Raw genomic sequence first — 14,603 nt, forward strand, 5'->3', positions numbered from 1 at the left:
CTTCTGGTTGAGGCCCCGCCCCTTCCAGTTGAGGCCCTGCCCCCTGCTCAGGACTCCCGCGTACTGGTAAGTCCTTTAAGTTACTTTCACCCCGAGCATCTTTGGACACCAACTCACCAACCTATTGAGGAGGGTTTTACATGAGGTTCAAAGGGGACAGGTGACAAACGTCCACAGATAAGCATTAAAAAAGGGGGAGGCTAGAGGTTGTGGGGGAATATGGAAATTTACACTAGGGGCATAGAAGCAACACGTAAGGGAATCTGCTCCACATCTTAGATGTCTATATACAAATGCAAGGAGTACAGGGGATAAACAGAAAGAACTGGAAATATTAGTGCATAAGCTAAATTATGACTTACTTGATATCACAGAGACTTTGATCATTGGAGGCTTTTAAGAACAGGTTGGACAAACACCTATCAGGGATGGTCTAGATTGACCTGGTGCTACCTCAGCACAGGGGGCTGGCCTTGACCTCTCAAGGTACCATCCAGTCCTGCATTGTGTGGCATGAGGTGCACTCAGAGCGCACCTACTGGAATGGGCCTCGCAGGTGAATTAGGTGGCTGAGCACCTCTTTCCCTGGTTTGTAAATAGTTCTGGGGCTGCAGCAGGAGACAGGCATCCAGATGCCCAGAGTGAGGCCGCAGTGCACATGCTCAGAGACAGAAACACAGGTGCTGAGGGAGCTTTTACTACAAAACGTAGGGACTCAGTGAGTTTTGACATCTACAGAGTAGGCAGCAGTTGAGTGGGGATTGTGTGAATACCAGAGGCACCTAAGTCCCAGCTTTGGGCTCCTAAACTGGCATAGGTACCTAATTGTCCCTTTGGGAATCTAGCCCATTGTGTTCAGTAAAACAACTATTGACAAAGAGACAGGGCGGCCTTGTGAACTCAGCACAGACTTAGTTCTAGTCCTGGCTCTTGCTGTGCAAGCAAATCATTTTACTCCTGTGTGCTTTAGTTTGTCTGTCCATTAAATTTGGATAATGGCACATACTAGAGCTGAGAAACACTGGAACAAGTTTTCCATGAACCCATAAATGGATTTGTGTGTGCAATGCTCATGTCCCTACAGTTGTTGCTTGCCACAAACATTCCTGTGATAAAAAATTTCCCAGCACAAATATTCACCCCCACCACCTTTTTAATACAGATGACGTACTTGGGCACTCATTCAATCAGAGAACAGCAACAAATATCATGTGACTTATTTGACCAAGCACAATTCCTCGACCCAGTTCAACTATTGAATGCTTACAAAGAACTGTTCACCAAAGAGTTTTTAAAAACTGCCAACAAAAAATAGCTCATCATAATTTCAAAAAAGTAATACATTTTCATTGTTTGTGGATAGCCTCATTTCCTGCCCGATAGGCTAAGTTCAGCTGTTAGAGGTACTTGAGTCACAGGGTATTATGAAGATTAATTAGTTATGTAAGAGCAATGCTTTGAAGATGTATCAAACTTGGTTCAAAGGCAGTTATAGCCAGTAGAAAGATCATCACTTCAAGGGGCTTTGGATCAGGCCCTTGTATGAATGCTAAGTATTAGTAGTCTTACATTGAAGATATTTTCAAAAATCCAAACAGCTACCAAGACTGAAGTATGGCATCACTTAGAAGACTAAACCAAATATGTGAGTCTATGCACATACACGAGTGTGCACCCATGCCCACACACACACACACACACACACAAAATCTTTAATGGAATGTCATGAAGAAAAGTTTTAATTCAGAACAATTAACATCCCAGATTTATTCACCTGTAGAAGGCATAAACATATATTATCCATTTACTGTGCTGTTAATATTGAACAAATTTGAAAACATATTGGTCCATGGAAGAGACTGTTTCATATTTTATGGACATTCCTTGGATTAAAAATAGACCAAGAGGGTCGCAACTCAAGTACATGCTTTCAAAGCAAAGTATTGCACAAATTGCACAAGAATAAGGATTTAAATTGTACAGCACAGATTCACTTGACAGTGCCTCAATTTAAATTACTGACAAATATAATCTGTCATTATTCTTGTTTAATCACACTACATTCCTTTTTTACTACAATAAATGCATTTAGATTATTTATCTTGGATACTTTTCCTTCTCAAAGTGCATATTAGGGACTCTGGCCCAGAAACATAAATCCAACTATCTATTAAAACAAACATAAGGTATTTGACCATGTTTACATTCATTACCCATGTGGAAACCTAAAATAATTCAGTGTAATGAAGCACTGCAAATCCATTTGATTTTATTCCATTGCCTAAGATGGAAAATAAAACTTGTAGCATGCCCAGCATGTGGGAGGCCATAGAGAGGAGATCATTTCTTAGCACTCACTAGCAATGCCGAATTGTGAATGCATGCCACACATGGGCTCTTAAAGATGCTATGTGTAGCCTGGCTCACTGGTGCAGCTGCCACCAATGTGGGAAGCCTTTGAAGGTGAGGCTTTGAAAAGGGAGCGGCCCGATTAATATTGTGTAAACCAGAAAATCAGTTGTTGCCAAGTGTTCTTCTCTCACTTCCACCAGTTTTATGCCAGTATAACACAGTCACACCCATTGTGTTATTACAGGTTGACTGCAAGGTAAGTGAAAGGAGGATTGGGCCCGCTGTTTGTACCTAAACCTGTGCTGTTTTGAATACAAAGTTTATATTTGCATACTTGTATAACGGACATGGAAATTATGGTGCTTGTTTTCAATTTTCACTCTGAAGGAATCTGCTGGCTGTTGGGTTTAGTGTAGGGGTTTGAATGCTTTATTTTTTTCTGCCCTAATCTAGCAGGGATATTTAATATCGGTTATTTTGTTCAGAGCCCTGATTGCAATTTATGTATCTTTCTACATTGGAGTGAAGCTTCTGGAAATGCCAGGTCACTGGACAAACCATCATAGAACTTAGCCAGGCCCGTGTTGGGGGATGGCACACGGAGCTGACCCTTTCATGGCCTGTGTAAAGACCAGGCAGAATTCCAGTTGCTTTACCTAGGGGAGCGTAGGGACTGCTCTGACCCTGTATCCATGGGAATGTAAAGCACTCTCAAGGGGGCAGGGTCATGGTTCCACCTTCACCTCATTCCATAAAACTGGCCAGCCACACAGAGGTAGGCAAGCCACAGGCTAGAAAGGGAATATGAACAGGAGTACACCCTGGGCATACCTGGAAGGTCTCAGAGCTCCCTCCGGCCAGGGCAGCTCTGCACTGTTCCTCAGAGCCAGGCCATGCTGACAAGACACAATCAAGGTCTTACTAACTGTTACTAAATGGCATCCAAGAGCAGACGGGGGGGGGGGGGGGGGAAATGGCCTTTGGGTGACTAAAACAAATATTGGGAGCTACATTTCAAACAGGTTGGTGCTGTTCAGTAAGCCTCATAAAGACGATTCTTGGCATTCACTCCACACAAACACTACTACATGCTGGAAAAAAAATCTTGGCCTTACTCTTTGGAGCCCCAGAGGTGGGCAAAGCAGAGGGGTACCAGGGATGCTGATTAGAGCTGAGGAACGTATTCCCAGCCATTCATCTCTTCAATGACAATGACTCCTTTGCTGTGTCAGACTTACCTGCTGGTACCCATTTCTCTGACATTCAACCACTGGGTGAATGGTTTAGGAGAACATTTCAGCCCTTGATTTGCTTGCGGGCTATTTAGCATACCTATTGCTTCATGTTATTTGCTATTCATGCTAAGTGACTGGTCACGTAGGTCACGTGGTGCAGGTCCTGCTTCCCGACCACTTCCAAGCCCACTGATAGCTTTAAAGATAGCCAAACCGCCCTTCCCAGAGCGAATGCTCGAGTGTATGGACATTCAAGCACGCACAACTCTCTTTCCAGGAACTTTGGATGTTGAAGGGAAAAAAAATCCTTTCTATGGCCCATTTTCTCCACTAATGGATGCATGCAACAGAGGGAAGGAATTGCCCGTACAGCCCCCAATTCTGCCCTCCATTAGATAGCACAGTTCCGATTGGCTTCAATGAGAGTGGCACCATCGATGTGTGAGATCAGAATTGGGCTTCTTATTGTTATTACTATCATTTACTATTTACATTACACTGCCACCTTGATGCTCCAATCAGAATCCAGGCCTTATTGTGCTGGGGAACCACATATACATACATGAGGACATAACCACTGTCTTGAAGAGTTTACAATCTATAAATGCAATTGACACCCAAAAGATGTGTGTGTGGGGAGGATACAATCACATATATACAATTTTATATACATACGTCCATTGCACTTTCTATTATTATAAAGTGCCAGCAAGCCTCCTCCTCCCTTCAAGCTAGTCATCACAAACCCCTGAGTTCTTTGGGGGCAGGGGAATTTAAGTTCAACCAATGTAAGAATTCTCTGTAGTTCGAAAAGAAATTCATGACAGCTGTGGAAAGTTCCTTATTATTTTTGTCATCATCATTATAAAGGAGTGTGATTTCCTACCCTAGCTCTGTAAGCTTAGTTCAGTTATCTGTTGCACATTCCGGAGCTGGTCTAGTAAACAAACAGATGGTTATGCTACTCATCAAGTCAAATGAAGATGGGGAGGGAATGTCCCAACCCACACAAATCCACAGTGATTTGTAAAAAAAATGTTACTAAAATAAAATCATTGAAGGAACTGCAGAGGATGCTCAGACGTGTCTTTCTCCCCCATCCAGGGATTGTATCGAAGGCAAGATAATTATGTCCAGCTTTAGAGAGTTCTGGGAAACATCAAGCAAAGTATTAGTTATATGGTAAAAGATTGTGAGGTGCTTGGCTACTAGTGTAATATGAGCTATATAAGTTCAGAGAGAGAGAGAGAGAGCAAGCAGAAACACAGGGGCTGACTATTGCTATAACTCCATAATATCAAAATCAGTTGAAGTGTTCTGGCCAGTGGCTACCACTCTTGCTCATTTACTCACTTCCTCCATTGTCACCCCCTCAACCACCACCACTCAGCCACGGCCACCCCTTCAGTCACTGCCACTACCTCCATTGCTGCTACCTCAGTCATCTCCTCTACATTCATTGTGACTTTATCTATTGCCTCTTCAGCCATAAGTACATTTTTTCCTATACATAGTCCCAGTGTAACCAATGGCACTACCCATGGACAACTCAGTGTGAATGAAGGTATGAGACGCAGACATTAAACAGAGCTGTGAATGTTCATGATGCACTCAAAGTCACTTTTGACTTTGCAATAAAAACCCTTAGGAAACCCTTGCAGTGAAAGTGAAGAATATAATAAATGGTGGAAGAAAATCATGGCTATCTATCTCCTCCCTGTATTTCACCATTCAGTAGAGCTGGTGCTTTGATAGCACTAGCCTAGGTACTGCAGCCTTGGACACCTTACAAAGGAATGTAATAAAAGGAAAATCAATTCCTCTTTTAGGTAGCAATCTGGCTCATACAGATACTCACCATGTGCCAAGAGCCCCTTAGTTTCTCTCTTCTACAATGGACGTTTCTGTGGTGTCTGTCTTTATACGTGCAAGGCTTTCTTCCTTGTGCTGGACTTCAAGCAGATCCGTAAGCCCATGAATCCCTTGTGGATATTCGGCCAAAGTCTCTGTCTTTCCTATTTTTATTTTTTCATTTGTGTCTAATTGTTTCAGTGTGATTTTCTCCTCCATTGTCTCCATCTCTTGCTCCTCCGTTCTGTCATTCCCACCAGTGTGTCTCACTTTTGCCATTATCTCTTCCACAAGGACTGCTTCCTTCTCCACTACATCTGGGTGATATGCCATTTCCTGTGTCATGCCTTCTACCTCAGATGCTGCTTCCACCGCTTCCACTTCATCCCTCAGAGATGATGGTGTCATCAATTTCTCCACCTCAGGCAATGTTCTCTCTGATCTCATATCTTCTTCAGGTATTATCCCCTCTGTCATCACCTTCTGCTCTTCCAGTCCTGCCTCCTTCTCTTCCATGCCCTCCTCATGTCCTGGGTCCCCTGTCTGCACCTCCCAGTCTGATAATACTTCTGCATTTTCTTTCTGACCAGGTTCTGATTTCTCTACTATCTCCTCCCCTTGTGATGGTGTTTCATTGCCCATTACTTTCCCATTGCCTGCTGCGTCCACTGACATTGCCTCTTCAGATTCTATTTCTGACATTCCCTCTCCCTCTCTCTCTGCTGATTCCTCAGCCACCCCCTCACCCACCTCCACTTCCTCCATTGCCATCTCCTCAGTTACCACCACACCCTCCACTGCTGCTCCCTCAGCCACTTCCTCTACATTTATTGTGGATTTATCTATTGCCTCTTCAGCAATAGGTACCTTTTTTTCTATTACCAACTTCTTTTCAGTAACTGCTATTTGGGACACCACCTTCTCTTCCGTTTCCTCTGTCACTTCCTCCTCACCAGCCTTCACCAATTCTTCTCCCATATATGGTGTTTCCTCAGGCACTGACTCCCCTATGTGTTTACCTTCTTCTACTACCTCCTCTTCAGATTCTGGGTCTTCTGCTACTTCTTCCTCTTCAGATGCATCCACTATGCTTTCCCCATCTTTGTGTGCTCCTTCCTCTATTGCAGTGTCCCTTTTTATTTCCCTGTCCAATGAGGTTTCTTCCCTCAGAGGTGGTGATTCCTCTACTTCTGACTCCTCTTCTGTGGCCTCATTTCTTGTCTCTCCCTCCTCTGGGGTTGTTTCCATTACATCCTCCTCCTCCTCCTCAGATGTTTCTGCTGCTGCTGCCTCCTCCGCTTCAGACACTGCTTCACCGATGGGAACCTTTCTTGATTCTACTGATTCCTCTATTTCAGTTGCTGCTCCCAGTATGGGAACCTTCACTGATTCTACTGACTCCTCCAGAACAAATTCGGTCTCTCCCATAGTCTCCCATCCCTCAGAAGCTGCCTCCTGCACAACCTCCTCTCCTTCCAATTCTATCCCCTCTGCAACTTCCTTTCCTGCGGCGTCTGCCTTCTCTACAGCCTTCTCTGCCTGCGCAACTGAATCCTCCACAACCTCCTCTCCCTCAGATTCTGCCTCCTCCACAGCCTCCTCTGCCTCAGATGCTGCCTCCCCCACATCTTCCTTTCCCACACCTCCTGCCATCCCTACAGCCTCCTCTGCCTCAGATTCTGCTTCCTCCACAGCCTCAGGCACCTCCTCAACAACCTCCTCTCCTTCAGATGATACTTCCTCCACCACCTTTCCCTCACATGCTGCCTTTTCCACTGCCTCCTCTCCTTCATTTACGTCTTCCTCCTCAGCTACATTTCCCTCAGATGCCTCCTCTCCCTGAAATGCCATTTCCTTTCCTACCCTACTCTCTTCCAGATCTTCTTCCATTATAGCCTTCTCCTCAGATGCTTCTTCTTTTACTGTAAGTACATTCTCCATTGTCTGTCCCATCACAGTTGCTGCTTCTTTCTTAGCCAGTAAATCTAACTCCAGAGCTGTTTCATTGCCTGCCTCTTCAGTGTCAGTGGCTCCTTCCTCAGCTACAAACTCCTCCTGCTCAAGTGCTTTTTCCTCATCCACCATCTGCCCCTCTTGTACCCCTTGCTCTGCTGCCTTCTGCTTTTCACATGCTGTTGCTGCTTCTGCCAAGAAGGCTCCATCTGAGGAAATAACCAAAACATTAGTTTTATTGTAATAAATACGTTAATTTTAAGACTTTTTATGAAGTGATTATTAGAGATGCCATTGTTCCAAATCAGTGAAAGGATTTTAGGCTGGGCAATGTGGGGGGTAAACTTGGCCTGCTGCTTCCCAGGATGCACCTGTCCTGTGGCTGTTTCCAGTGCTGTCATTCTGGCATCAGGCACAAATAATTGAAACAAAAATGATGTTGCATGGCCCAGAAGTGACCTCAGGGTACATAGAGGAAGTAGCCATAGGCTTGACACTGAGATTTAAATATGCAGAAATAGGTCATGCAAAATAAGCATGTACAGGAGACAGAATATACATCTGTGCATGCAAAATGGGTAATGATTTATGCACGTATGGGGCCTGATCCTATCCTCTTTGAAGTCAATGGCCAAAGCTTTCATTGAATTCAGTGGTGCAGGATCAAGCCTTTGGCAAGCACAATTACCTATTTGTGCCAGTGCCCCTGTGCCTGTACACATTATTCAAGATCTGGTCATATTTTTGGAAAAACTGGCCCTAAATGTCATTGAAGCGAATAAAAGAATCATGCTTTCCAGACACTGTGCTCTGGTGGGACATATGAAAAATCCAAAGTGGGGGAAAGGCCACCTTGCCCATAATACCTGCCTTTATTTGATTTATTCTACTGTCACCTTCTTATATTTCCACAACCCTCAGTCACTGTCTTCTTTAGCCTGGCTGGGCCTAAACATGTGTTCATGCTGCATCAGCCCATCTCTAAAATGTCTACCTAGAGATGGTTCCAATCCCTGGCCTGAAGCACATTGCTCTGTGGGCCACAGCCTTGGCACAGGAAGATGGATAGGTTCTCACCTTCCCCATTTGGCTCTCCCAGGACCTTCCGCCAGCCTACCCAGCTTCCTAAGATCACTTTCCTCGTTCTATATCAGCACTGACCCAAGAGAGGAATCAGTGGATGAACCCACATGGCTGCAGTGTTTCGTCCTGTCCTGCAGGTGGCATTGAACTCAGGAGGCTAGAGTTTACTGCTGTAAGTAGGTCCATTTGAGCAGAAACCAGGGGAAGCATTGTGCAGCTAGAGAGGCTGAGAGCAGATGGGGAACAGGGTGGCAGTGATAGAACAGGTGAGAAAGGGAGTGCCCTGGAGTGGACAGAGAAGAGGGCAAGTGTAAAAAATCAGGATACTTTTTTTGGGGGGCAGGGGAGAGGGGATATAGTCGCGTATATAAGACAAAGCCCCTAACGTCGAGATGATCCCGATACTATTGGGACATCTGGTCACCCTAGACAGAGAAAAGGATGGGTGGAGGAAGAGAGAGAGAAAAGGGGGTTGAGTTGGAGGGCGTGCAAGAGAGAAATCTAAATAAAAATCAATTGAAGCAGCAGCACTTTTTTCCTCTCACCTGACCACACATAATATGATCTCTAGTCATGTGACTAATACAGCTTAAAACCCCTACATTGCACTTTGCTGCCTGACAGAAATCCTGCCCTCCATCCTCCGCCAATACCCTCTCAGATAGATGTGCTTTGCAGTGAGTTGATTATTTATATTTACTGCCAGCTTCCTCATTTTTATATGTCCCTCGGGTTTTAGACTTTTAACAGTGTTAAAAAATACCTGCTTCTCCATTCATTTATCAATCCCCATCATAATTTATAGAAAAAGGGGCTCAGACCAAAAATACCACATCCAGGCACTCCTGAATTTGGGTCACTTCAAATCTTCATCCAAACTCAGTCCAATTGCCAATAATTCTTAAAATGTCTAATAAATCATCTTTAAGTTTCATTTGCAATGTGAATAATGACTTATGTCATATGCTGCACCCTCTTTGAGGCAATAATCTCCTTCCTATTTTACTAAATGGTAGCCGGCACTGGACAAAGTATTCTGGGTTGGAAGTAACTAATACAATAAACCCTTTTTCTTTTCCTCTGCTAATGTGAACCTGAACCCTTATGTGAAAAAATACTGTATGCTATGAGTACAATGAATGATGATAGTTTAGTGTCATCATCGCCCAATTATAACAGATTGGTGATGCGTTTAGTTTTGTTCACTGCAGTCAGCATATTCCACCTCCTTTCCTCCTCTGCTAAAAGAGCTTGTAGAGAGCTGCTTTTCTTGTCCCCTGCTTAAGACTAATTCGGTATTTTGCTCTTAATATGTAATTGAGCCATGGGACAGAGGCTGCTAATATTTGATTTTCAATGCAGAAAAAATAAACTGTATGTATTTATTAAAAATAGCATTTAAAAACAGTCAGCTGGCTGGTCCATGAGCAGGGGTCCCTCTCCAAAGAATAGCTTTCATTCTAAATGTATCTCATTCAAAAGAGCAACTGGCATTACACAGCTGGGCAGAGCAGGCTAGGGCAGGGCAGAGCTCTGCCACCTGCAACATGCACATATACGCTTCACCACCTGCAACACGCACGTATATGCACACCCATATACGCTTCAGCTATCATCTTAGCACTAGCCACAGAACGAGCTGTGAAGTGCATTGTAGGCAAAGTCAGGTCTAGAAAATGTCTCTAGCTCTGATCCTGTTCCAGTCTGGTCACCTGTTTGACAGCAATTATCTCATATTGAAACATGGCTTCTTTATACAACTGGGATGAAACCCTGAGGGTCTGATTCTGAGCTCATGCTGGTCTACATCAGTGTCACTCCATTGACTTCAAAGGCGTTCTCTGTGATGTGAGAACAGAGTCAGGCCCAGAGAACGTTTTATTTCCTGGCTGAGGCTGCAAAGCACAACTAGAGTGTCTGAATACAGCAATACAGCTCTTTGAAACCACCTTTGTTCCCGGAGGCAACACAACTAACCAGCAACTAATATTATATTGAGTTAGGAAATGGACAAAATCCAGATATGAACATATGCTCTTTCAATAGACTGATGTGTTACAAACAGTTTTTGTTCTTTAATTGGAGATATTCTGGCTGTAGTTTGTAAGAAAACAAGCTCCATGGCAATTTTGCTAGACACCCACTGTTCATTAGTAATTATTTTTAATAACTGGGCCTTATATTTATAGGTTAATTTAAAAAAAAAAACATAGTAGAATCCACAAAAAGATAGTGATTTTTGGCCCATATGCCTGTGTAATTTAACAGTCTGCAGCAAATATTCTGGGAGCTGAAGTGCCGACGGCATCCATCTGTGCCATTATATTTAGAGTTCACAGAACAACACAATCAAACCTGACAAATTTTGGAATCTGAAAGCTTCTGTAATTCATGAAGGAGGAGAACAGGAATAAAGAAAGGTACTATCACAAAGAACTGCACCATTTACTTTATGGAAACATTGTCTATATTTATTTGAGTAGCCAAATGTGTATGTTACTGTAAATGTGAAAAATAAGTTGTCTATGCCTATGTGCTTTACTCACAAATCAGCTGCATTTTGCTAATGCCTAAAAGCAATGTCTTGTGTAATAAAGCTAGACAAACATCTAGGCCAAGGTTTCAAATAGTCATTAGTGCCTTTGGGTATCTCAATCTCTGGGCGCCCAACCTAAGCCACCTGAAACTCAAACTCCCTTTAAGTTGTCTGAAACTTGGCACCCAAAATTACCGGTCATTTTTGAAAATTTTGGCCCTAGTGAATGAAAAAGAAAATTGAATCCACCAGAAATGGTGGGTTCCAAACTCCCAGTCCAAGCATTCATCCGATGCAAAGCACTCTGCTATTCCAGAGGATACTGCAGCATCACTACTCTACCAGTGAACTCTTTCTTTCTTTGGGGACAGAATATTCCAGGCATTTGAGAGGCCACCGTGATATATTCTGTGATAATCAGGTACAACCAGGGAAGTTAAAGTCAAACAATTTATGGCCTTATTCTTTTTTCCATTATGTGTCTCTGAACCTCACTTCTATTTTGAAGAACCACCTTAACATTTACGTTCATTAGGGTTTGTTGCGAACGTAACTTGGCTGACTCTAAAACCCAGAATAAAAATGCAGGGCTCGTCTGTTCAGCAATCCTTGGTTCTGATGTTAAAATCCTGGATTAAGATTCCAGGCAGGAACTGGTGAGTCCAGAGAAAATCCTGGATGGAAACCCTGGGAAAAGCCAAGTGCCAATTGAGGTTTTTGTTGTGTTACTATCAATAATGCCAAGCTCTAGGAAGGTGAGTTGGGGACACAATATAGTCTGTTGAACTCTAGGCTGGGACTCAGACAATTGGCACTTTCATTCATATTGACGATCATTCCAGTGAAAGGTGATACCTTTTCCATTCATATAAATAGAAGCATCCTGGCGTAAGACAGCATTTCCCAATTAGGCCTCATATTAACGTAAGGGTTGACAGGCTGGAAGCAAAGTGAAACTTACCAGATTCCTATTTTTTGAAGCAGTCTCCACTAGCAATCACTTTTTCATGGCCTCAACTCTTTATCCAGAATCACTGTCAGCTCCTAAATGGTATCAGTTTTGCAAGCTTCACCATTTTAGCGGCTAACTAATCAGTGCAACAATTTTATTCAGGGGAGGAAAGAAAAGGAAAGCAGAAGGCAGAGATGAAAAGTATGGAAAGGAAGGTGAAAGAGGGAACTAACTGTACTATAAATGGCTTTTCAATGCAGAGTGAAATTTAATCCAGGCCCCTGATCATATTAGTTGACCTCACCTTCTTTTATATCATGAGCTGTACTTGTTAAGTTCTCCTCTTCTTCATCTGTACTGGAATCACTGGGCTCAGGTTCAGAACTCAAACGATGACCATTTTCAATTGCCTCTGCTATTTTCTCTTGGACTGATTTGCAATCTTCAAAAAATATCACAAAATTATTAAACAAGGAGCAAGGAAGAAAAATAATCGAAAGCTTAAGGGAAAAGAGAATCATTCAGATGTCTGAAATTGGCTTAAAGAGCCGTATTATCAGTACAGGGTTAATTAAAATCCAGTAAGCCTTCACCAGTGATAATGCTTTGAAGTATATTAAAATCAAATGGCAACCCATTATAAAAATTCATGCAGGAGGATCTACAAACATACATGCAGAAATCAGCCACAAAAACATCACAAAGACACAAAACTACCTTTGCTAAGATGCTTTTCATGCACAAGCAACAAAATTGTTGGATGAACAGAAACCTTTTATTGTTCTGTGCCTACTTTAAAAAAAAAACTTACACCATATTTTTACATATTAAAGTTTTCATATACAGTTCTGATGATTCTTTAAATTCCTCACAGTAGTAGAATTGGCTGAAGACATAGTCTTATCTTGATGCATGGTCATACATGAATGTAAATCCCTATATATAGGCAGAGAAATATTTACTTCTCCTAAAAGCAACATCTATGATGTTTAAGATTTTGTTTCATAGTCAAGATATACGTGTTATATTTGTAGCATTATAGTTAAGGTTGTGCTATCCCTTCCATTAGCGTTGCATGTACCACATGCTAAGGAATAAAATTAGAGGATCATATACTTGTAAAATTACATTGGTTCTTTGTTAAAAGAACTATTTACAGAGATGCTGTAATGGCAGCTAGCACTGATTCTAGCCGTGCATATAATTAACTTCCTGGTGCCTCCTCCAAACTCTTCCCTCCTGTAAACTGGGCTTTTCCCTCCAAATACCATGCAGGTTGCTACAATTATAGCTTCAATTTCAAGAGGTATATAATATGGTTATATCGCATTTAATTTGTATTAAGGGAGATGTATTACCAACACTGCATTTCTGTCAGTCTAGCCCCATTTCCAAACCAACTCAGCGAACTTTCCTGCTTTCAGATAATGCTACTGCGTTATGGCAAATGCAAAGAAAATGATCTATGAGAAAAATAAAACCATTGGGAGGAGGGAGTGTATGGAGGGGAGAGGTTCCTCCTAGCTATGCATGGAAAATAACAGCTATTAAGGCTTTTGAGACTGGAGAATAAACACCAACATTGTTTAACCTTCTAGCTGTGTATATAATGGGGTTTAAGCTGCCTGGTATTTCAGAATTACTCATGGCAATGAGGGACTCTATTGAAAGGACTAAAGATGACATTTATGTCCAACTGGTTTTCAGGGGAGATTAGGGACCAGATGGTCACTAGTCAAACTCCCCCCCCTTTCCCTCTCCCCCATTCTTATATTCTTCATTTCCCCCATTCTCTCTCCACATCTTGCCATTCTACTTTGTTTCCTTTATATTTTCCTTTTGTTTTTCCTTTCTCCGCCATTTATCTACAACATCTCCTGCTTCTCCTCCCTACCACAGTCTTCTCAGTGTCTTCCTTCCCCCACACTGTTTCCTCCTCTCCTTCTCCTCCAGTTCCCTGCCTCCTTAGCTCCCAGGAGCAATAGGACAAAATCAAGGAAGGACAAATTTAGTCTGAAGGGCAGGGAAAGCTTTCTAAGCATGATCGGTTTCAGGTTCCACAAGAGCCTCCCAAGGGAGATGAGAGACATCTTCACTTAAGGCTTTTAAATGGAGCCTGAACAAACCATACTGCAGGGAACAATCCCATGCAGGCAGGGAGGTGGACTGGATGGCACCTACTAGGTCCTTCCTGTCTCTAAATCTGTGATTAGATGATTATTTTTTTCTTCCTTCTCCTTGTTTTTTTCTCATCTCTTCCCCACACCTCAGCCTTCCTGCTATGCTGCTTCTCCCCATCTTCTCTGTTCTCTCTCCTCAGGCCTTACCTCCACCCACTCTTGTTCTGCTTAAATAATGTACTAGCCCCAGCGTGAAGCCACTGCACTTCCCTGGAGTTATTTGGACACTATACAAACCCCCTTCAGCATTTCAGGGCAGGGTCCTGACTAGGGTCTCTGGGCGCTATTGCAATATCAAAAGTAAATAACAACGATGATTAAACTCTGCAAACAAGAGGAGAAACCTTCACCCCTAGGAGACTCCTTTGCTGCATCAGAATAAAGAAGCATAGACAGCATTTTCTTCAGGCTCACTGAAGCCCCATAAGCTTTCTTAAATATGGTCCATACCTTATTACTTT

At 42.8% G+C, this 14,603-nt stretch overlaps 1 protein-coding gene across 4 annotated transcripts in view; it reads right to left on the reverse strand.

Annotated features, from left to right (window-relative positions):
• Positions 1 to 1,711: 1,711 nt before the first annotated feature.
• ERICH3 (glutamate rich 3) overlaps positions 1,712 to 14,603 on the reverse strand; it is a 69,953-nt gene continuing 57,061 nt past the window's right edge. For all 4 annotated transcript variants that reach the window (XM_065554062.1, XM_065554064.1, XM_065554063.1 and 1 more), the window contains 3 exons: positions 12,267 to 12,404; positions 5,446 to 7,600; positions 1,712 to 4,736 (listed from right to left, as the gene is read on the reverse strand). In XM_065554062.1, coding sequence (XP_065410134.1) covers positions 5,463 to 7,600; positions 12,267 to 12,404 — 2,276 coding nt within the window. In that variant the 3' untranslated portion in view covers positions 1,712 to 4,736; positions 5,446 to 5,462. The remainder of the gene's footprint in view (positions 4,737 to 5,445; positions 7,601 to 12,266; positions 12,405 to 14,603) is intronic.

This window comes from Chrysemys picta, chromosome 8 (assembly GCF_011386835.1).
Source record: "Chrysemys picta bellii isolate R12L10 chromosome 8, ASM1138683v2, whole genome shotgun sequence".
In the NCBI taxonomy this organism is placed as follows: Eukaryota; Metazoa; Chordata; order Testudines; family Emydidae; genus Chrysemys; species Chrysemys picta.